Genomic DNA, 24598 nt, shown 5'->3' with positions numbered 1-24598 from the left:
GAGGGATCGCCGCCTCCCTGCAGAGTCCACCGCCGAAAACATCCTATGTCATCCAAAATTGTCTTAGGAGTGGCAATCCTGTATTTTTTACGCCAGCAACATGAAACCGACAGAGCGAAAAAGTACACGAATTGCAGAGAGCTGCTCGGAATATCGGGGAATTCGACGATGTACTCCGCCTGAAACTGAAACGCACGAGGTTGCAGATAGGACTACTATTGTGGATTATTTTTTAGCAATTGCACTATTTCACGGGGCTCAGCGGGCCTTCAGAATGTGCGTCACAGATAATGCGTTTTTTCTTTCCTGTAAACCAATTACTAACAAAAGCATTAATAAGGTAATAAAAAAATTGTGATTACGGTAGTTATAACAAATGAGTATAAAATATTATTCATGACAATTAGTGTCATACATGAAAAACAAAGAAAAATATAAAACCTTGCTGCACGACATGGCTGCCAGCATAGGTGCGCCACGCAATTGCTACGGTACGTCAGACCACGCCAGGATGGCGAGTGAGCATGTCATGTTTGGCAGGCTGAGTTGGAACGGGAGAGCATACGCCGTGAACGGGAAAACGTTGCCTAATGTGTGTATATCCTGGAGCGTAACTTTAAACTGAATTAAACCATGTCTCAGCTGAACCTTACTTGAATGCCTGCTATTTTTTTTCTATGTGCCTTACCAAACGTTTATTATGATAATCACAGTACTCGAAACAGTTATGACCATAAGTAAACGCTTTTTATTGCGCCCGTGAGTATTGGACGATTCCTCCCTCTGAGGCATCGGAACAGGCGGTTTACTCCGGCAGAAGGTCGTCGCCGAGCTCCTCGTTGTCGAAATCATCGTCGCCCTGGTTCCTCGCCCTCGCTGCGGTTCGGGGCCTCTCCTCCAAGGGTCCCAGGGGATCCTCGTACGAGGCATCTGCATAGTGGAAGCCAAGTACGCGTCTTTCATATACTGCGCCCGTCTTCACCACAGCAGTTATGTATAACGCGGCATATTGCCCACTAAGGGCACATCCCGATTTACAATTTTATCTCTAGTACAGCATCTAACCTCAGGCGACTTCTGCGTGGCAACAATGTAAGCATCGTATGAAAATTTTTCTGAAACGTGGGCACTTTCCTTACCCGGTGCACCTATATTTTTTTCCTCCTTAACCGTGAGGAGCGCTACAGATTTGCGCATGACGAAGCGCCCTTATTGTAGGTGGCTTACTCTGTTCGTACAATCGTAATACAGTACCTACGCTTCGCACGTAGATACCTCCGTGGGCATGCAGAGATGCTGCCTGGTGATGTCTTCTCATTTTTTCCCACGTGGAATGTTTTATAAAGTATACCCTAGCCTAATCAGTCACTGCATCCAAGCAGCCCTCGTAAACTAGTAGCAGTTGGAAACAAGCATTGCACAAAAAAGCTTGGAGCACAGCACCTTGCTTCTTTCTCCTTTGCATCTTATTTGAGCTCCAGGGTGTATATTTCTAGAAAGAGCCACTCTATCTTCTACGGGCTATTACCAACATTACACACACGTTGACAGCGTTGCGCAGGATCTACGGCACTGTGTAAAGTGTCTATATTTCTGCGATTATCTTGGGACACTGCGGCGAAGCATTTAGAGGTGAAATGTGCCACTGGGCATCGCTGTTCACCCTCTTGTTCCTGGAAGCCTAAGACATGAGGGCACATGTTAACCCAGCTAGTGTCTAAACGGGAGGCGGTAAAGGGGCTTATGAGGCAGTGCTATGAATTCACTTCTTTATGTGCTTAAAAGGCTAATCAGTTATTGGTATGATAAGCATACCACTAAATTTGGATACACATTACGGCACGATCACCATAAGGAAAACGAAACACCGTCTATTTTTGTGTCAATGCTTTCCAGCAATTAGTTCACATCACACCGCTCAGCTTTACTTTCTTTTCTCTATGTTATGAAAGATGCGAGAGGTGAGGGTCCCCCCATAAAGAGCTCCACTGATATCTAAGTAGCCAAACGCTCAGAGCTTCGTACAGTTTGGGAATATTGTTAGTGCAATTTTAATCCAATAAGCCGCACACTCATGTTTGTTTCTCGCCGTCATGGTAAAGTCAGGCACATTCACAATAAGCAAGACAAACGAGATAGCGCAGCGTTAAGGAAAATGATAGTGGACTGCTTGTAAATGAAGCTAGCTTTGATGAATGAAGACATTTTAGCGCTAGCTATTGGTGTAAGATCGCGTGCCTGAAAGCCTGCATACATTCCGATCCGAAGAGCGTGTTGTCGGGCTAGTTGGTTCTGCATAGTATATAAAAAAAAAAGCGCAACAACTTACACAGGACACAGGAAGAAACACACACAACAGTTCACGTTGTGTTTCTGTTATGTGTGTTTCTTCCTGTGTCCTGTTTAAGTTGTTGCGCATTTCTCTTATATATTATTCCGATCAGTCGACTCGCAGTTCTAAGTACCATCAAGGCCCAAAAAAACAATCCCACAGTTTCTTTGTCATGAATACAGTAGCCATACAAACCACCTAGTTAACCTTATAAGCAGGTCAACTGAAAGCATACCCAGCGATACGTGTGGTAACCTGAAGAAGATTTAATGTCCTTGTTACGCATTTCAGATTCGTTACAGATATAGTGACATGCGCCGAATGTGCTTCTGCCTCCGAAGGCCAATGCAGCTGTCGCTTTAATCTGATTTTCTATTTTATACACTCCATTGATCGAGGGTAACTTTCAGTTAAAGGGTACTTGAGTTCGCTGTCCTCCGCGCAAATTTGCTTCCAACGCCACTCTTAAACACATCTCGCAATCATCCTAACATCCCGTGAACTGTAAACTGTAAGGCTAAGTAAGAGTTCATCGCCCCCGCATGCGTCAGCTCTGTTTCCGCTGCACTAGGCATGCGCATACAGGGAGCTCCTGGATGAGTCAAAGGCGACATAACCATACTTTATACACTGTATAAAGATCCAGAACGTTTGCATGGTTGATTAGGCGATTGGTATTGCAGCTGCTTCCGAATTATCTTATCTTGAGCAAGTGCTAAAACTAAGCTCGCTAGCGCCTTAGCGCTATAATACAATATGACGAGCATCCCTGGAGTTTTGTTGTTGCTGTTTGGCGCTTTGGCGACTTCTTAGAAGACTGTATGCATGTAAAAGGCCTTTTACTCTTGTTCCCAGTCATTAAAGTATATAACGAAAGTTCAATGTTTTAATTCCAGTCGTAGCAACTGCATCGGTTGTGTAATGTTAATTCCGCGGGTTTCAGGCACTCCGGGTGGGGACAAAAGAATTCGGAGCCCATGTATGCGACAAACATCATAGACGACTTCGTTGTATTGGCACGTCATAATTTAGGCACAGTTAACTAATCACTTTTTTATGGCTGTTTCGATGCGATCAAGGTCAGAAAGGATATGATCTTCAAATCTTCGTGGCCCTGATTGCGGTATACAAAAATTACAGTTGTCCAAAAGAAGAGCTCGGTAGAGCCCAAACATTTCAGTGTGCCGTACGGTCTCCCCAATTCAACAAGCCGCAATGCGTATTTTTCATTGGTGTCACACACGCCCTCTGCTGACAGAGAACTTGGAAGCACTAGTATGCTCCTTCACTTTTTAAGTTGCGACCATGCAGTATCGTTCACCGGCAAGAAGCAACGCCCTCCCCAACCCATCCACTGTGCCCTGTAGGCGGGTTTCATAGTCCCTTGCTTTCGTTTACGCATTCACACATATGACATCGTTCTCACGCACGGCGCATTTCGGTGTTGTATAGTTGTTTCTTCTCAATATGCTGCCAGATGGTATCATTTTTGAAATCAGCGCTGTCAAAACAAAAAAATAACGTGTTTGTTAATGCAGATAATTCTGATATTATTCTGCTCGAAACCAAAGAAATTTTCGGTTTTGGCTTGTCCCGAACTCTGTTTTGTCCGTGTCTTTTTCCAGACTGCGCGAGCGTCGTCAGAACTACAGCATTGCCTGACATGACAGCCTTGGCGTTGTGACTGTGATTTCTGTGACAGTATGCGCTAGCGAGAGAAGAAGATCAAAGATGACTTATTTCTTAGTTGTGAGGTGGTTACCTCCTTTTGGTTCATTCCATGAGGAATAGGGTCCGCAGACAGAAGGTCTAAAATACCATATAGCGAAACGTGATGGACGACACGAAAGCTTAGGAGGATGGTGGCGATAGGTAAGACGCATATTTCGGCTCACCATGGAAGATTGAAAAGCGAAGTGCGGGCTCTTATAAAGTAACGCTTGCAAAAAAGGCAATATATACAGCGGCCACTGTCGAGCGACTCGTAACCAGCACCCCTACAAGCATGAAATGCACGCGTCAAAATTGCCTCGACATACTGGTGCGGGTCCACAAGGCGACATAGTAGCGCGATGTTAAAGCTGTCATATCCGTCCTATGCGCCGCGAGCTTCTGTTCTCAGTACCCATTGAGTCCTTCATGTGCAGCATTGCGTAGATTACCGCGTTATATTTTTAACACAGAGACTTTTAGTTTACCGCTGCCACGTGCGGAGTCCGCCGGAATTTGACAGGAACGTGACGCCATCTGTTGCCCTTGGGGTGAACTGCGCATGCGCACTGACGCTCGCGCGGTAGCGGTAATTAAATTTGTATGCAGATGACGGACCGCGGACTGGGCCGCGAAACCGGTGACGTGGTGTCGACCGCGCACCGTCGGGCCCGCGACAGCATCCACACGGCTGGCCACAATAGCAGCCGACAGGCCGGACCACGGCCGCTCAAAGCCACAGGGCGGTCCGAATGGATACACTATTGGTCTCGTAGTTTCGTGAAACGCTCGTAGCACACTGCCTCCCATTTTTTAAAGCATTATTTTACAATAGCAAGCTGGGTGTGCATTTGGGCAGTATTCAGATACAGTGCTTCGTCCACATGGACTCTCTTAGAACACTAGCAACGTATCTACGTTTGAAAGCGCTCCTGATCAGGACCACATCAACATAAGCGGCCGAGGCTCGCCAACTTAACCGCAATTATGCGAATAGCAGTTACACTTGCAACCGTTGCCCCTTGGGCGATTGACGCAAAGCGAAGCTTCACTTACAAACATATTTGGTGCTTATAGCCCCATGTGTTGAGTTGCTTCCGACTTGGGTGTCAATAGCGCGCTCAAGCATCGTCCGATGCACAGTCCCTACAAACGCGCCTCCCACAAGCTGTCATTAACGGTACGGCAGCGACGGATATCCCTTCTGCAGCGTGCGTAGTTTCTCTCGAGTATATATAATTAGGCCTGGCACAAGGGCGTATTCGAATTGACCACTTCGTGAGGTTATAATGTTATAGTGTGAAAACAAGTTTTTACTTGCAGCTGCATAGGCGCTGCCGCCGGTGCAGCGCCGGCTCACCTGCCGGTCTTGTATACGCTAGCTCCTCTACTAAGGCCTCGCCGAAGTGAACATATCTTTTTTTTTTTTTTTGTAAGGGACAGTGGGTAGAGCTTTTTTTATTATTATTGGGCAGACCATTTAGTGCAGCGCTGGTGAAATACAGGCTCCATTCGCTGTGACTTCGATACGAAACAATCTAGGCCTAGCGACGCGTAGGGAGTAGTGAGCGGACAGCCGTCGTACACCGCGCTCGCGGCATTCTGTGGGGTACATACGTGTTCGTTTGGGAACTTCTCTACTTTCATAATGTAGCTGTAGCCGATCTTTGTCGAGATTTTTCCCTAAACACGTCGCTGAAAAGACTCATGCGGGACGCAACGGGGCAGCAGTGCTGCAAGGTCCTACCGTCGGGAGGCGCTCGAAGTTTGTATAAAAACGCCGTTGTATGCCCCTCTAGACACTATCGATGTTACTTGGTGCTCTTAATAGCGTGCTCAAAGTGCACTTTGCTGATGTGAACTACCTGATGTGCTCTAATTAGGCGCAAACACGCCTCCTCCGTTCACAGACGCTGCCAGGTTCGTGGTCTGCGGCCCGAGAAAACATTGTGGTGGTTTAAGCATGCGTTGAACCTAGTTGAACCTGCCAGAAGATCAAATCAGTCAATATTGTCGACCATAAACCCTGACGGCTCATTGGAGGGTCAAATTCTAAAGTTAAACTCAGCTACTTTGATCATCCGATGAGAAGAGAGGAGTCGCTGGAGAAAGATTTGATGTTGGGAAAGGTTGCGGGTCACCGGAGAAAGGGTAGGCAGCAAACGCGATGGTTAGATGGCATCCTCGAGGCGCTGCGGATGAAGTTATGTGATGTTAGGAAGATAGTGAGAGACCGCAAAGCGTGGCGTGATATGGTCCATAGGGTCACGAAGAGTCGGACATGACTGAACGACTGAACTGAACTGAACTAAACTGAACTGAACCTAGTGATAGAGCGAAAGCTGTGAGTGTTGCATGAAATTTTTCTGCGGACACCTGGGTTTAATGTGCCGCCGTCACAATGTTCGAACGAACCTTCTGTCCTAGCAACTCGATGTTGTCGTTCGTCTCTATCAACTGCCAAATTATCTTTCTTCTTCTTCCTCTTTTCTTTCTTGTTTTTCTTCTTCATTTCTCCTCCAAGTACCAGCCCAGCTCTCGGTTTATGCACGTGACAGTTGCTAGGCAACGGCGCAAACGGTGCCTTGGTGCCACACCGGCGGCTTGAAAACCTAGCGCAGTGTAGCTTTCGCTACAAAATGCCCAGCCATTTATCACCCACTGCGGCCCGCGGACCTCATAAACCGGAAGCGGAACGTCACGTGACGCTTGGTCCACGGACCAAAACAGGTTCTTGATCCGTCGTCTGGATGCGTCTTTAAGCGGTAGCGCTGAACTAAAAGTCTCTATAGTCAAACACCAGTTTACCAGAAAAGCCGGTGCCGTCGTTGTCAGCGAAAAATCAATACATGTGCCAGGTGACAGTGGCTGGCATGATCACACACTCATTGGTCGGTGGGTTGTCTGATGTCATCATGAGACCGTTTGATATGGCTGAGCTGGCAGGCGCTGCCAACACGGGCTTCTCGATAGCAACTTAACCCTCGAAATTCCTTGCATCCTCCGTTTGACACGCTACTCCCAGCATACGCAGCTCCGTTTGCAAAGCTTGTTTACAGAGGGCTTTTATGCCTATTTCGGGTGGTATATATGTTGCTGACTAAGTGCGAAATGTAGGTCTAAATAATTAAACTATTGGTTTCGTTTGTTTTATGAGGTTCCAAAGCGACTCAGGCAATGAGAGAATCCATAGCAGCGGGCTCCGGAAACTTTGACTACCTGGGGACCTTTACCTGCCATCGAAAAGAAACAGCACACGGGCGCCTTCCATTTCTCCTCCACCGAAAAGCGGCCGCCGCAACCGGAATCCAACTCCGCATCATCGGGCACAGCATTCGAGCGCCTTAACAACTGCGCCACCGCGGTGGATAGAGGGTTATTCATTATGCGAGTAACAAAATGCATATAAATGAGAGTATATACACAAGGAGAGTCAGCTGACGAGAGCTGTTCACACTGTCTCGTCATGCCACTAAAGGCGGAGATAAGGTTTTACCAAGTTTGTTTTTGCACACTTATTTATCCTGCCATTATCGCCTTTTCGCGCCACCTGCAGCAGCCAGTCAGTTGTGTCTCCACGCGCATAGACGAGCCGTGTTCTACAGCGCAGACTTTCTCCTAAAGACACACGCATCGTCAAATTTATCTATCAAAGCTTCAGTCCCTGCTCGAATAGCATGGCTCGAACTGGCCACCATAAACGTTGCAATTCAGTCACTCCACCGTACCAATCTCCCTGTGTGACGCCTGGTACGTCTCCTCGGCCTCGACCAGCGGTATCTGGGGCCTGCTCCGGCCGCTGCTTGCGGACGCTCGACTCTTGGTGGTAGCATGCTCCGACTGTATGCTGGTGCCTGCGACAAGTGGAAAGAAATGCATGATAAATCACCGCTCCAATCCAATCGCTGCGTAGAAGTGGAAGCGATGAACCTGTAGGCGGGTGCTTTCTCATTCCCTGCTATATTAATAGCACGCACTGTCAACTATCAATATCAATACTATCAAAATGAGTCATGCAAGATACAATGCATTACCTTTCAGCACAATATAAAGGAAAAATGCAAACACGGATGGATCTCAATTAACCTGGTTCAAGAAGGAGCAAAACCATTCCTCGGCTTACGCAAGATTATGAAGAGGTATATCAAGTTTAAGGCGCCAACATTAATACAGACAAAATATGTAATCACGCCGACAGCATTTCAAACACTTGCAGAAATGATCTCAGTTCTTCAGCGTACCAGCTGCGGAACCACGAATTAAAATCCAAACCAGACCTGCGGCCATACTGAGTCGTCGCTTTTGATGTCTCCAGTCAGGCAGTAGCTTTTCTCTTTCCACCATAAGCATATTTCAAGCATCCTTACGTCGTTCATCTGAATGCCGTTATTACGCGATACTAGGCACCGCTAAACAAAGGTTCTAGCCAGTGGTTCTACCCTTAGTAGATACCACTGACCAAGTGCTCGTCTCTCACTCTTCTATAATTCACCATTTGAACGAATGGCTTCCTAATAGTTTCACGAAGAAAGAGAGAGCTGCAGCTGATTTGTTCTTACTGCTGCTGGCAGAGCCGTCTCTGGACAGACGACCGCTGCCTCGGTGGCTTCCGCTCCGGCTACCGCTACTGCTGCTTCTCTGCAAGGCAAGGAAACACCGCTGCTCATCTTTTCGAACGTGGGTTACGTAGCAGCCTAAAAAAGCAAACGCTGTTAACAGCATCAAGCTTCGTGTTATCTTATCCTTCAGCGCACCTTTCATTATTCTTTATTACACCTACTCAGGAAAGGACAGAGGGCAAACGGCATGAGTTACAGCCTTTTTCAAAAGTGTAGAGCCCAGGGAGGGGCTTGCTTCTGAGCCGTGTAGTGGCACTCATTTAGCATTAGTGGAGGTCCCTCCCAATGGACACGGCAAGACAAAAATCTTACCATGAAGAGATTCCGAACACTGGAAATGCATTACAAGCCGCACGAAGTTGTTCAGAAGCAGACCCTTTGGGCTCTACACTTTTGGCAAAGACTGGACCTGACAAGAGTCCTCGACATGACTAATGTAGCACAGCGCTGTCATAGCAAATGTAATACATTTATGCATGCCGGATGCATGCCGGAGTTTTCCTTCTATGAACTGATTTTAAAAAGCCCATGAACGGCGCACAAAAAACTCGGGATTGATCGAAGGTGTATCTAATCCCACGAGTAGGAAGTAAAGCCACACTGCGTGTTAGAACAATTAAAACCAACAGAGTAAAGCTGCGAACCACACGTTGCGTCTTTCGAACAAATATCGTCTTCTGATTAGTCTGCGAAATGTGGCGCGTCCACACCAAGACTGCCGAGGGATTACAGATGTAACTTCAAGGGTACCACGGGCAGTAGCCCATTTGAAAAGTATTTCGATTAACAAGCGCGTCGTTCCATTCTGCTCACTGCATATATAGCATCCCACCTGCTCTTTCATCTCCTTGGCCTTCTCAGCCTTCTTCAGCTTGGTAGCGTACTCTGCGGATTCGCTCAGGCCCAGATCACTGGTCAGCCGCACAAGGAACCGCAGGCCTGCAGACCAACAACACACTTGTTTTCAGAAGCCAAAAAAAAACAAACAGCAGCTGAAGAGTGAAGCAGCCAAATAACAAAAAAAAAGAACAGCAGGTGAAGAGTTCAGCAAACGGGCAGCTGTACGTTGCTGATAAGTTCGCCGGTTTTGCTAGAAGCCAAAAATTGTGTTTGTGCAAGATTTCTTTCTATGTACAAGGCAGAACTTGCTTACTCTACCGCACGTAACGAAAAGGCCAGGAGTCGCTAGCCAGCCTGTAAAAGCTGTAGGTTTTTTGGCATGTAGGCCAGTTATTGCATTAACATCGCAACTGTATTCTGATATAAAGTTAGTATCATTAAAGGTACTCCGTACGCTTGTAACTTCTGTCGCTAGTGGTATTGTACCAGCTTTGACACCAATATTACCTACAACGCCCCGCAAAACGTGATCAGCGAAGAAAGACAAAATGGACGCTCTGAGTCCCCATCGGTCTCCCTCTGCTATTACATATATATTCTCATGTCATATCATGAAATGGCATCCGCACTATTCCGTTTCTCATCCAGTCGCATTAGCGGTGAAGATGTCACTGGGGTGCAAACTACATACCGTGAGGTTCCGGTTGATTGTTCTCTTGGGAAATTTGATAAGGTGTTTACTTTTCTATATTTCGGTGTGTTTGATGATTGTCTGTCTCAGCGAAGAATTCCTTACTTTCTAGCATTCCATTTGGCTACGTCCGGAGCGTGATTGGGCATTAGAAGCCCACTAGGGTGCGTTCAGCCTATCTTGGTACACAGGAGCGGCGTATATTCGCTGCGCAATGAGACGTTGCCATAGAATCGCTGTGCTCTTAAAACCAGCCAACAAGCACGTACACTCCACGTTCTCGGGAAACTTTCGGTGCAGGCTCCGGTACGTGTTGAGCGCCTGTTGGTAGTTGCCGCTCTTGTGGTGACAGCTGGCCACCAGGAGGGGCCACTTCACCTGGGTGGGCCTGCATGCACAGCAACCTTCCTCTGAAGTCCCCTCTTACAGGCACTGAATGCAGCCGCTTTAAGCGGCTCACCGGCGCCACTTAAGATGCATGACACTATTGTGCCCGTGCATCAGTTAAAACAAATAACGCACAGGATAGCGAGCAGTGTACAAAGCGAAATCCATCAACAACTGTTGAGTAGTTTTTATTTGAGCATATATAAATATTTTAGTTTTTCACACTTACTACTCAGTTCACACATCATGGCCTCCGAGATCACAGATTACCCCACGTGCGCCTTTCTCTCTACGATTAGAGCTGCTCTCCAGTCAGCCGGTCCAGGTGAGCGGCGCCACCATCGCTAACCTTCGCCACGGGCGGCGTTTTTCGGAGACGGCACTGCTATATCCCATTTTCCCTCTCCTCCTTTCTCGCAAACCATACCTATTCGCATCTTTCCCTTGATAGTCACCTTCCTACAACTCATTCGCCACACTCGCCTTTTTTGCCCATTGTATTTGTGCTTTCAAAAAAAAAAAAGAACTAGGATTAAAAATGAAAAGGAGCTCGGACCATTAAAAGTTTTAACAGGTATAAAGGCAATTAAAAAATAAAAAACAAAAGCTCAAAATATAAAAAAGTAAAAACGATGAAGTCAAATATATTCTCATGTAAAATGACCTTTTTTGGCAAGTTGGTTGTTTAGCTTCCACATAACTATAGCGCGTGCCGTGCGGGTTGTTTTTTCTGCCTTCCTTTGTGTCCGTCCTTTTTTTTTTGCGTTGCAGTTATGTGGAAGCAAAAATATTCGCACTGGTCATATTTCACTTCGTCCGCAGTAAAGTTCACTGATTACAGGTGGTTCCGGAGAAAACTCCTCTCCGGGTATGCATTGCTAAGCTGTCGCCAGGCCCTTACCTTTCAAAGGTAACCGACCTCCGATTGGTGAACCCTCCTAACATACCCTCTGCCTTTCACGGTAACCAAACTCCAGGTAGTTACGGTAAAACTCATCTAAGTTAATAAAGGCAGGATGGATGGATGGAATATAGGAGCGTCCCCTTTTAAACGGGGTGGTAGCAGTTGCTATAATGCTCATTATTTCCCCCTATATCTTAATATATATTTTATGTTGGTTAACTACGCCACCGTTCTATTTATTGAATTTTTGCTTCTACAGTACTAACACTATGTCACTTTTCTGCTTTTTAGCCACCAATTTTCCAATCATTTTTTGTTAGCTTCCACGGCAAGTTCATTCCCCAGGCATCTCTAAACCCCAGAGCTTCAGGAAGAGTGACTGCGCCTGCATCAATGCACATCCTGATGGATACCATTATATTCGAGTATAATATGGTTAATTCTTCCTGCGGATTCACCACATACTGCACATGTTTCATCTTCATTGTTAAATTTCTTTTTTAGCTGCGTGTTCTAAGGCACCCTGATCTAGCTTCAAAAAGTAAGGCACTGCCTCTTGAGTTATCAAAGAAATCTTCCTTCCTGATCTGCATTTTCCACTTTCGGTATAGTTCCACATTCTGTTTCTATTTCATCGAATTTATCCAACTTTTACCTTCTGTGTTTTTCACCTGTTGCTTAATGCTCTTTATTTCTCCGTCCTTGTTAATAGCATATTTACTAGTTAGTGTCCTAGTTTTTGTCCTCCACTGTGAGTCAACGCTTTTTAAGTACATGCATTTAAATACTTTAGCTGCCCATCTGTTACTGTTCAATTTCCTCAGGCGTTCCTCATATAATAGTTTACTCTGAGCATCCCGTACTTAGAAAGATTCCCAGCCCATATCTCCCTGTGCAGCCTCATTTGTGGTTTTGCCATGCGCACCCAGTGCTAATCGTCCGACGGCTCTCTGATTTATTTCTAATGTCGACTGTACCTCAGATTTTAGGCACAAAACCGCATTTCCGAAAGTAAGCCCGGGCATCATAATTACTTTCCAAATACACCTCAACACCTCACACCTTTTGTATCCCCACAATGCCCTATGCTTCATTTTCCCGGTATTTCTTTGCCCTTTGGCCTTCAGTGATTGCTCATGCTTTCCAATGTAAGCCAATCCTTCGTTTGCCCATATCCTGAGATATTTATACTCTGCTACTCTGGGTATTTCATGGCCTTGTATTTTAAGACCCTGATCAGTTGAGCCGTTGGAAATCATCAGACCCGACTTAACTGCGCTAAAACTGAAGCCTAGAGGGTCCCCTTAACCACAGTTTGCAATTCCTCCTGACTCTCTGTTAGCAGCACAATATCGTCTGTATACATTAAACCGGAGAGGCACTGCTCTACCGCCTTTCCGCCTAATCTATATGACAGGTTGAAACCAAGGTTACTTTCTTGTATCCTCCGTTTCATATTTATTATATAAAGCATGAAGAGCAGTGGTGATAGAGGACAACCATTGTCTTAATCATTTGCATACCATGACAGCTTCCGTACTTCTTATCCCTTCCCACGCAATTTCTACTTTGTTATCCCGGTATATTTCCTGTAGGAACTCCGTTATCTCATGACCAATACCCTCTTCTTTTATTAAGTTTCACAGGAGTTCCCTGTTTACGTCGTCGTACGCCTGTTTATGTCCAGGAAGGCCAAATACAAAGGTGTATTTTCCACTCTAGATATTTCGATGCATTGGGTAAGCACGAACCGGCTATCATATAAGCGCCTATCATTTCTAAAGCCGTTCTGACGTTCTCCGAGTATCTTGTTACTTTCTACTCATGCTTGCATCTTTAATTTCACCGCCTGCATGGCCAACCTGCACATAACAGCTGTTATGGTAATCGGTCTGTAGGATTTTATGTGCATCATTTCTCCTTTTCCTTTATAAATCAAATTCATTTTACTCTGCCGCCAGCTATCCGGAATTCGCTTACTACTCATGACTGTTTCCAAAGCTTTCAACAACGTTTACTTACTTCTTGGACCAAGTTCATTAATCAGCTTGATCGGAATTCCATCTATTCCTGTAGATGTGTTTTTAGGAACATTTTTTTCTGCCTTTTTCCAGTTTATATTGGTCAGTTCTAAGCTGCTTTGTATTCTGCTATCTTGTATTTCTTCCCGATTGGCGATTACTCTAACGTCGCTCTTAAATGAGTCGGCTACAACTGATGTAATGCAGTTAACTACGTTATCTCCCTTTACCAATTTCCCTCGTTATCTTGAATCCGGTCCTGCCTTCTTTGATCCTTTTTACCTAGCCAGCTCATATGGCTCCAGAACTTTCTTGGTCCGCCTCTAGTGGCATCGTGTATGTCAGCCATCCAGCGATCGGTGGACTGCCTTATTTATTTTGCTTTGGACGAGGGCCTGTACATCGTTTCTTTTGTCGATATGATTCCCATTTTCGGTCTGTTTCCTCCTGAGATACCCGTGCTTTCTTTGCCTCTCGGTGTTCCCTTGAAGTTGCCAGTCGTTGTTCAATGGCTTCCCTGATTTCCTTATTCCACCAGCTCCGTGGCTTCCTCTTTCCATCCCAGCGGTTTGCTACTTTAACCTCCTTTTTTTTTTTTTCAGCAACAACTACACGAGCGCCCCCTCTAGGGGTCCAAGGTCAGCGGTAGCAGACGACACGCCGCTCTCTTTCGTGCGTAGCGCGTACTCATGAAACCGCGCTCAGTGCACACATAAACCAGTTAATTCCAGCCACCGAAGTTTTATCTGTTGTAGGCCGTCATTGCACCCGCCACCGCTTAGGTGGTGGACGACAGCTGTTGTTGCGGCGCGCGTCTTTATCTCCCTATTCTCTTTCTTTCTTCTTTATTTTCCCTTCTGTCCACACGAGGCAGCGGAGGTGGCTCAGCTACAGAGCCAGTAGCAGGTCCGTGCATTTTCTTTTCCTTCTTCCTACAGCCACAACAACAACAGCAACACCGGGGGACTCTTCTGTTAAACGAATGATGAAATAGCGTTTCAACGCCGCGCCGCCGGAGCCGGTTGCGGAGGTTACGGTTTCATACACAGGAACGTTTTTTCATATATATATATTTATACTCTAAAACCTTTTTTTCCAGACAACCATAATTAGCATAAGCATACATTGGCTTTCCATTCTGAGCATTTTGACGCATTTGTACTCTTTATCCAATATTTAATTTGCAATTATATTGATTAACCGATGAATCGCACAGACTTAATTTTCATAATAAGCATCATCAAGCTTTGGCTTTTCATTCTGAGAATTTGGACGCCTTTATTGCACCTTTTTGTTTTATTAATATTATTTTCATTAAATCAATAATGCTCACATGTTTCTTGGTTAGCATCAGCCAGCATTGGATTTTCATCCTGAGCATTCTAACACCTTTGCAGCTCACTTTCTTTTTTTTTCAAATTTTTTAAAGAATTCATCAAATGGAAGCTAGAAATTTTAGTTAACATCATCAAGCATTGGCATTTCGTTCTGACACCTTTGAAGCCCATTTTTCTCCATTTTTTTATTTAATCAATCATTGATTTATTTAACACGACATGGCGTACCACATACCAATCAACATCACTAGGCCCGCAAATTGTCGTACGATTTTTCTTACGCAGTTCTCAATTATTTCTGAGATGCGGTGCCGACAACTACTACTAGTACGACTCCGACCGCTTTTCGGCTGAACGCGTTGTATAAGATATCGCTTAATAAAGGGTGCCTACTAGCATCAATGACGAACCAATATCACAAAATGTTTTGCCGCTCTCGTCGCCACGAGGAATGGAAAAGATTTTTTTCCTGTCTTCCGCACGGCTCCGGCATAGTCGCAAGCCACGCGTACGCTTGCCATGCCTACGGGGAGGGGGAAGGGGGGGGGGGGGGAGGCGGCTTAACATTTGTTATTCCCTTCACAGATCAGAGGCTGGAGTTAGAAGCTGAGGGTGAGGCAGAGACTGAGTTATTAGCCTTATAGCAACATGAACTTGATCTTCTCCAGGAACAGAGGGTGTATAAGGAGAGCTATTTGCTTGCATGGATAGAGAGACAGATCAGAGGATGCGCTCCTTACGATATGCAGGGCACGTTTCTATCTCATTCTAACGCCAATCTCAATCTACCACACCAAGGGTATGATGACGTCATAGTTGCCATCGGGCCATAGGTTGTGTTCTATGAAGCAAGACGAGCGCAAGTAGAACTTTTCGCTGCGATAGCTGACGCACGTCTAAAAAATAAAGAAGGGCCAACACGAAGACAAGAACGTTACAGTGACAGTCAGTTGTCAATATGCGCTTGTCCGAGTCACTGTATTGTCTTCGTTTGTGTTGGCGCTTCTTTATTTCGTAAGAGGCACACTTTGGAAAGTTTGAGACCTACACCATCGTTCAAATGAAACCTCCAAAAATATTTTATAAGACAAATTCTTTCTGCATATATTGTGCGACTGCCTTGTGATCGGAAAGCTGAAGCCATGCTGAAACCGCGTCGGTAGAACTTTTTTAATTTTTTTTTCTACAGTAAGGGGCAACCGAGGCAAAAGATTAAAAAAATCTGACGAGGCCTCGGCACCCAAGCAAAGTTTGACAGACCAGTGTAAAAATGCATTATCAATCTAGGCATATACTAACACAAATATTAAACACATATGCCGCAAAAAGATTGTTACACACGTGAAACCACAGCAGAAAAAGAACTACACAACAGAAACAAAATAAACCGTATTACAGACATATACAATAGAATTATAATTGGCCATCCAGTCATAAGCTGCTAACATAGGCGATATATTCATTTGATCCAACCAATAAAATTCAACCAAAGTGTTAAGGTCAACATACCGAAATCTTGAAATGTTAGATTGGAGAAAATTCAATATTGCTTGCAATTAGGTATGCTTTAATGCTACGCTTGAGTGAGTTGCTTCTAACAGAGAGGTCAACATTAAGATTGGGCCTGTTAAGAACAGTGGGAACCTGGTAGGTTAGTGTTTGTTTGCCGTAGTTTGTTCGAACTTTAGGGGCAAGTTTCTTGTGGGTTCGAAGTTCATGTCTCGCTAGGCTATGATCTGGTATTGATGCATGTAGCCTGTTCCGATGTATGTGTTTTAACAAGTGGAAATAATAAATTGATTGGCTTTTGACATTTCATGCTTGATGAATAACGGTGCAGTAGACAAATGTTATGGTCTACCATAATACCCTTCAATCACTCTTAGAACCCTATTTTGAAGACCATTAATCTTCCAAGGTTTCTGAAGGTTGTCGTACCCCACAGCACATACTCACTGAAGAATGGCTGCCTTCTCGAAGTACTTTATGGCCTTCTCGTACAGCTGCGATTCGATGTAGTAGGCTCCCAGCCAGTCGATGATCTCTATATTCGATGGAAAGTACCTGTAGGACTGTGCGAATTAACGAATAAATCTCGACGTGCGTGTGACACAAATCACGTGATACGGCATATATACATCTCTATCCTGGCCGCGGCGGCAGCGTTTCAATTGAGCCAAGCGGCAAGATGCAAATGTGATGTGCGACGTCAGTGCACGTCAAGAACCTCGGATGCGCAAAATTATTCCGGAGCCCTTAACTACAGCATCCCTCGCAGCCCGTGTCGTTTTGGAATATTAAAACCACATGTGTACATCGTTTAGAGAGAGTGCGGGTGGTCAGAGACACTCAGGGACACCTACGTCGCATGGACGGCTTTGAATCCACATCTGCCTTTTCAATTATTTCGAGAGTGAATTAAAACTTATTTTTCTTGTAGAACGAGACTTTTGTTTCATTTGTTTTTTCTATATAGGAATGTGAAGGTCTTGTATATTTGTCTAGAAATACGAAAGTATCACTGCTATATGCAACAAGCCTACCAGTGGTTTGCATCGGTCAGTAGAAGTGCTCGGGGAAAAGAGGAGAAGAGGGGACTGCGGTCAAGGATAGTGCACAGGCTATGGGAATGAAAATTCAGGCGTACCAGACTCGTTAGTTCCTCATGTCCGTCACGCATGCTCGCACTACGTCACCCTACGTGTATTCCAGCAACAGAACAATAACCTCGCGCGGCGTAACCATACAATCATTGGAGAACGGAAACAAGATGGTTAAGAAACCGGCCTATTGATTTAATCCATTTCTTTTATTGGCTTTCTTGTCCGCCGTGTCCTGCTCCAGCTCCCATCTCTTCGCTTTTCATTCAAATAACGTATTAGGAATTTGCCGCAACGTTCTCAGTAGCCGCTATAAGGGTACATTCCATTCCTTAGCAGTGAGCATACCGTATCGCACAGTCATGCGCACAGCGTACCATGAGAATACCTGAGCGTCTAAGCAAGCATATAATTGGACGAAAGACCTGCTTTTCGGGAAACCCGTGTAATGGCTCGCCGCTACGTTAGCCTGGTTGCGTCCGTAGCGTTTTTGATTCATCTGCGTTTGAGCACCGATGCTGATAACGTGAGGTCCGTCGGCAGTGCGAAGTCGGCCGAACTCCTATAACAATGCTCATTTTTCTGCTGCCATTTTGGGAAGTTTAAAATGCTTTTATTCTTACATATTACATTTTGAAAGAATGACCAGGAATAACAAACAAAACGTTTTATAGCCTGCCTTAAATCGAATTCAAGCCAAGAGGACAGCCTCTGCAGTAAAACTCAGCTCTTAAGAGACTAGTCACAGCCACAAGATTGTCCAAGCAGTATAGACTTAGTAGACTTTTCGAAGACGGTAGTATATATTTAAACTCTTACACTTTTTCAACATGAACGCACGACCGTCGACATCCGAGTCCAGAGTGCCGTATAAAGGACTACAATGCCGAAATACGGGCGAATACGCGCTTGCTTCAAATGAACAATCCGGCACAAGTGTCCACTGACAGGCTAATTCGAATAACGAACCCGCCGATATATTTTTGAGTCCTCTCGTAATCGATTTCTGTTCTCATTTCCGCACGCCGCTGAGAAGAGGTTACACACTTGATTACGGTTTTCCTTCCTGCAGCAAAATATAGTGCTGTAAGTAGTAAGCCATATTGTCACGTAGGGGTGACCAGGTCGATAACACAAATGAAGGGTCGATGATTGCACTAAAGAAACTTTATTTGGGGCTGACTTGCGCCCGCAAAAGAACTAAGCAACTCGGTGGCGGCGATAGCAAACGTGCTCGTCGGTCGTCGGACAAAGAATGCCCGTCACACTCGGCAACGCTCAATTTAAAGGCTGCACAGAACACTCTAGATAACGTCGCAAACAGCTCCCAGCACGGGCTGGAACATTGTGGAAAGACACCAGAGTGGCCGGAACCTTCGAGACAGATCTCGGTGCATTTTGCGCTACAACAAAACTGATAAAGGTGTGACTCGCGACATCGAGCATTAACAAACAAATATTACGGAACTGATACGCGGTCCAGAATCAGAGTGATAAGCCTGTATGCCGGCGGCTGTTAAAGAACAACAAATACTGTTTTGAAGGTTTCGCGGCATTACCCCCCCCCCCATAAAAAACCATCGCCTAGATGTTCCAAAACAAAGAAACTTAAACATAAACACTGCAAAGTTTAAACACCACGGATTCTTTAACGCGCGTAATATGGCTTCAGTCGTACAACATGTAAAATTTCTGGGCGTGCGCGTCGCCGCTTTGATGCTGACGTTGCGTCGGGAATGACTTCATAGTCCAGTGGCCCGACGCGGCGAAGGATTCTGTATGGCCCAAAGTATCGACGCAACAACTTTTCACTTAATCCGCGACGGCGAATTGGTGTCCAAACCCACACTTGGTCTCCTGGATTGTACTCTGCGTGGCGTCGTCGTAAATTGTATCGTCGGCTGTCGGTGCGCTGTTGGTCTTTAATATGCAGCCGTGCGAGTCGTCGGGCTTCCTCTGCACGCTGCAGGTATGCGGCGACGTCAAGGTTGTCTTCGCTGGTTACGTGCGGTAGCATTGCGTCGAGCGTCGTCGTGGGCTCCCTGCCGTACACAAGCTTAAACGGGGTCGCTCTGGTCGTCTCCTGGACTGCCGTGTTATACGCGAAGATCACGTACGGCAAGATGGCGTCCCAGGTCTTGTGTTCAGCGTCGACGTACATGGCGATCATGTCCGCGATAGTTTTATTCAGGCGCTCCGTAAGGCCATTGGTCTGGGGATGGTACGCAGTTGTTCGTCGATGGCTTGTATGACTGTATTCCAGGATGGCTTGCGTCAACTCTGCCGTAAACGCCGTTCCTCTGTCCGTGATGAGCACTTCTGGGGCGCCATGTCGCAAGAGAATTTGTTCGACAAAACATTTGGCGCGTTCTGCCGCGGTACCATTTGGTAGTGCTCTTGCTTCGGCGTAACGGGTAAGGTAGTCAGTGGCCACGATGATCCACTTGTTACCCATAGACGAAGATGGAAAGGGGCCGAGGAGATCCATCCCAATTTGTTGAAAGGGCAGGATTGGGGGCGGAATCGGCTTTAGTAGTCCTGCTGGTCTGATCGGCGGCGTCTTGCGTCGTTGGCACTCACGACACGTCTTCACGTAGTGGGCAACTTCGGCAGGCAGTCGCGGCCAGTAGTACTTCTCCTGGATTCGACGCAATGTGCGCGCAAATCCGAGGTGGCCTGCTGTGGGCTCATCGTGCAACGCCTGCAGAATTTTTTGCCAAAAGGTTTTAGGCACTACGAAAAGCTGCGCGGTCTTGTTGGGTGCGAAGTTCTTCTTCACAAGGAGGCCATTGCTTAACGCGAAGGATGATATTTGTCGCCTGAACACACCAGGAGGGGAAGCGGTCTTTCCTTCCAAGTAATCGGCTAGCGCTTTCAGCTCAGGGTCTGATCGCTGTTGTTCTGCGAAACTGCTGGCGCTTACCGGTCCCAAAAAGGCGTCGTCGTCATCGTCCTTCGGGGGAGCATCGACGGGAGCGCGGGATAAGCAGTCTGCGTCGGAATGCTTCCGGCCCGACTTATAGACTACAGTCATGACAAATTCTTGAAGTCGTAGGCTCCATCTGGCAAGGCGGCCGGAAGGATCTTTCAAATTAGCCAGCCAGCAGAGCCCGTGATGGTCGCTTACCACCTTGAATGGTCGGCCGTATAGGTATGGACGAAACTTAGAAGTGGCCCAGATGATTGCGAGGCACTCTTTCTCGGTCCTCGAGTAATCGACTTCGGCTTTTGTGAGGGACCTGCTAGCGTAGGCGATTACTTTCTCCTATCCGGCACTCTTCTGGACGAGAACGGCTCCTAGGCCCACACTGCTCGCGTCGGTGTGAATTTCGGTCTCGGCGTTTTCATCAAAGTGGCCAAGTACAGGAGGGCATTGCAGGCGGCGCTTAAGTTCGTCGAAGGCTTCCCCTTGCGGCGCTTCCCATTTAAAAGGTATGTCAGCCTTTGTAAGCTGCGTCAACGGTTCGGCGATGCGCGAAAAGTTTCTGACAAATCGTCGATAATAAGCGCACAACCCAAGGAATTGGCGCACAGCTTTCTTGTCGACAGGCGGTGGGAATTGTGCGATTGCAGCTGTTTTCTCCGGATCTGGGCCAACACCATCCTTACTAACGATGTGACCTAGGAACCGCAGTTCTTCGTAGGCGAAGTAGCACTTCTCTGCTTTTAGCGTTAGTCCCGATGACTTGATGGCTTCCAGCACTGTCTGCAGTCTTTTTAGGTGGTCTTCACAATTTGACGAGAAGACAACAACGTCGTCCAAAAATACCAAACAAATTTGCCACTTCAAGCCTGCCAGGACTGTGTGCATTACTCGTTGAAACGTGGCTGGTACCGGAGCAGAGGCCAAATGGCATCACCTTGAACTCATAAAGGCCGTCCGGTGTGATGAATGCGGTTTTCTCGCGTTCTCTTTCGTCGACCTCAATTTGCCAGTGTCCGCTCTTCAGGTCCATCGATGAGAAGTACATTGCATTGCTGAGCCGGTCGAGCGTGTCGTCGATGCGGGGAAGCGGGTAGACATCCTTCTTCGTTATGCTATTCAAGCGGCGGTTATCAACGCAGAAGCGAAGCGTGCTGTCTTTCTTCTTGACCAAAACGACTGGTGCCGCCCAGGGGCTGTTTGATGGCTGGATTATGTCATCACGCAGCATCTCATCAACTTGATCGCGAATGGCCTGCCGTTCTCGCGGCGATACACGATAAGGGCTTTGGCGCAGAGGTCGGTCATGTTCGTCCGTTATAATGCGGTGCTTGGCCAGTGGTGTTTGTCGTACCTTCGATGATGACGAGAAGCACTCCCTGTAGTTTCGAAGAAGACTGCGAATCTGGTTTTTCCTGCTGTGGGTCAATACTGGGTTGATGTCAAATGTGGGCTGACGGAATTGGTCCTGTGCGTCTTCCAGTGGTTGGTCGTGGAGGGCGAATACGTCTTCGAGGTCCGCTAATTCGTCGAGAAAAGCGATGGTCGTGCCCTTGTTGAGATGCCGGTATTCTTCAGTGAAGTTTGTTACCAGCACCTGAACTTGTCCTCTCCGGAATTTCGCGATGCCTCTTGCGATGCCGATACCTCGTTCCAAGAGCAAATGGATATTTCCTTCGACGATGCCTTCAGCGGCTTCGATGTCTGTGCTACCTACGCTGACGGCGACGCTTGATCGGGGCGGCACGGTCAATTCTCCGTCGAGGACGTTTAGAGCGACGTGTTGCGTCGAAGTCGTTGTAGCAGGTATGGCTTTGTCTGCAGAGAGCTTGACGAGCTTTGATCGGAGGTCGATGATAGCCCTATTTTCATTTAGGAAGTCCATGCCTAAAATCACGTCGCGGGAACACGGTTGCAAGACCACAAAGCTGGTAGCGCAAGTACGCCCATTTACGGTTATTCTTGCAGTACATCGTCCCGATGGAGTAATCAGGTTGCCACCTGCGGTGCGAATCAGCGGGCCATCCCAAGCGGTTGTAACTTTCCTGAGATGGGAGGCTAACGGTCCACTGATGACTGAATAGTCAGCTCCAGTGTCTACAAGGGCAGTGACTCTACGACCGCCGATATCAACTTCAAGGTCACTTGTTCGCGTCCTCGCATTGCACGTGGGCCTTAGTGTCCGATCTCGTCTCCGTCGTTTCTTCAGGTCATGGCCGGGGCATACCGTTGTTACTCCGCTGGGCGGCGGTGTCTGCTTGCACTCTGGTCGTGTCGTCGTCGATGTCGTCGTGTGGAGCGGCGATGAAATGGTTGCGTCGTCGTTAGTGGTCGTCGGCGGCGGAGGATCTTCGTCTTTTCGCCGTTGAGCAACCTCACCTCCAAAGGTTGCTGCCTTTAGTTTCCCCTACGGGGGCTAGGAGACCGTCCTTGCACGTAACCGCGGCCCGGCGACGCAAATCGGGCATTGTACGGTGACGGGGAGCGTGACAGATGCCTTGGCGACGAGTGCTCTCCGCTGCGCAGGAAGTCGATTTCCTGTGGTCGCTCGCCAGGACGGGGTCGTGGGGCGTCGACAGCGAAACCACGGAGGCCGATCCGCCTGTACGGACAGTGACGGAGGATGTGTCCTGCCTCACCACAATGAAAGCAGAGCGGTCGGTTGTTAGCTGTCCTCCAGGCGTCGCACTTTCTGGGGCTTGGGGGTCCCTGGTAGGCTTGGCGGGCGGGGACCAAGGAGCGGCTTTCGGAAGCAGGATGGTAGCGACGAGGGCTTGGGAGGTCGCGTCGGGGTGCAGGACGACATAATGCAGCTGCATAGCCCATCGCTGCTGATTCATGCTCTGGAGCCGTCGGAGTTAGTCGCTGTAGGAACGCCCAGCCCTGCTGAACTTCTTCACGGACCACGTCCGCGAGCGTCGCCACCTGGGGTTGTTGCGATGATGGTAGCATTCGGCGGAGTTCCTCTCGCACGATCTCCCGGATGAGGTCCCGAAGGTTCTCTCCACTTGATCTGGGGTAGTGGCTTGAGTAGTCTGGCTGGAGTGGTCGCTCGCAGTGGCGCATCCGGGTGTACAACGTCTTCTCGATGGCAGACGCTTCCGTTTCAAATTCCGCCACGGTTTTTGGCGGATTTCGGACAAGATTTGCAAAAAGCGATTCTTTGACGCCTCGCATTAAAAATTTGACTCTCTCACCTTCAGTCATGTTAGGGTCGGCGCGGCGAAAGAGGCGCTTCATCTCTTCAACGTACGCCAGGACAGGCTCGTTAGGAAGTTGAAGTCTTCACTGAAGGAGGGCCTGGGCTCTTTCCTTTCGGACGACGCTTGAAAAGGCAGTCAAAAGCGCTTCCTTGAAAATGTCCCAATCCTTCATAGCTGCCTCATGATTTTCGAACCAAACTCGGGCCTGTCCTTGAAGAACAAAGTAGACCTGCCTGAGTTTCGCAGCTTCGTTCCAGCCGTTGAATTCTGCCACACGGTCGAAAAGGTCCATCCAGTCTCCAGCATCTTCATCCGGTCGTCCATGGAAGCAGAAGGGCTCTCGGAGTTGGACGAAAACAACCGGTGCTGTAGGCTGGGCCATTGTCAGCGTCGATGCCTTCCGAGATCGAATGGGGTCAGGCAGCAGACCGTGTTTGGGTTGTAGGCCTTGAAGTCGGCGGTTGGCTCGGTGACCTGTAGGCTGGTCTTCCAGGGCGACAGGAACACGGCTTGGGTCTTCGCTTGAAGGATCAAAGGCAGCACCTCCACCAGATGTCACGTAGGGGTGACCAGGTCGACGACACAAACGAAGGGTCGATGATTGCACTAAAGAAACTCTTTATTTGGGGCTGACTTGCGCCCGCAAAAGAACTAAGCAACTCGGCGGCGGTGATAGCAAACGTGCTCGTCGGTCGTCGGACAAAGAATGCCCGTCACACTCGGCAACGCTCAATTTAAAGGCTGCACAGAACACTCTGGATAACGTCGCAAACAGCTACCAGCATGGGCTGGAACATTGTGGAAAGACACCCGAGTGGCCGGAACCTTCGAGACAGATCTCAGTGCATCTTGCGCTACAACAAAACTGATAAAGGTGTGACTCGCGACATCGAGCATTAACAAACAAAGATTACGGAACTGATACGAGGTCCAGAATCAGAGTGATAAGCCTCTATGCCGGCGGCTGTTAAAGAACAACAAATACTGTTTTGAAGGTTTCGCGGCATTACCCCCCCCCCCCCCCCCCTAAA

General features: G+C 47.4%; 1 protein-coding gene across 1 annotated transcript in view; it reads right to left on the bottom strand.

The window, feature by feature from the left end:
* Positions 1 to 725: 725 nt before the first annotated feature.
* nompB (intraflagellar transport protein 88-like protein nompB) overlaps positions 726 to 24598 on the bottom strand; it is an 83097-nt gene continuing 59224 nt past the window's right edge. The window contains exons 20-25 of the mRNA XM_084587387.1: positions 16798 to 16913; positions 10462 to 10580; positions 9494 to 9600; positions 8602 to 8680; positions 7771 to 7896; positions 726 to 930 (exon numbers count right to left, since the gene is read on the bottom strand). Of these exons, the coding sequence (XP_084443513.1) occupies positions 806 to 930; positions 7771 to 7896; positions 8602 to 8680; positions 9494 to 9600; positions 10462 to 10580; positions 16798 to 16913 (672 nt within the window). The 3' untranslated portion in view covers positions 726 to 805. The remainder of the gene's footprint in view (positions 931 to 7770; positions 7897 to 8601; positions 8681 to 9493; positions 9601 to 10461; positions 10581 to 16797; positions 16914 to 24598) is intronic.

The sequence above is a fragment of the Amblyomma maculatum genome, chromosome 1 (genome assembly GCF_055883805.1).
Source record: "Amblyomma maculatum isolate TAMU_Amacu chromosome 1, ASM5588380v1, whole genome shotgun sequence".
Lineage (NCBI taxonomy): Eukaryota > Metazoa > Arthropoda > Arachnida > Ixodida > Ixodidae > Amblyomma > Amblyomma maculatum.
The sequence above is the reverse complement of the archived record's forward strand: the minus strand, read 5'-3'. Positions and strand labels throughout refer to the sequence as shown.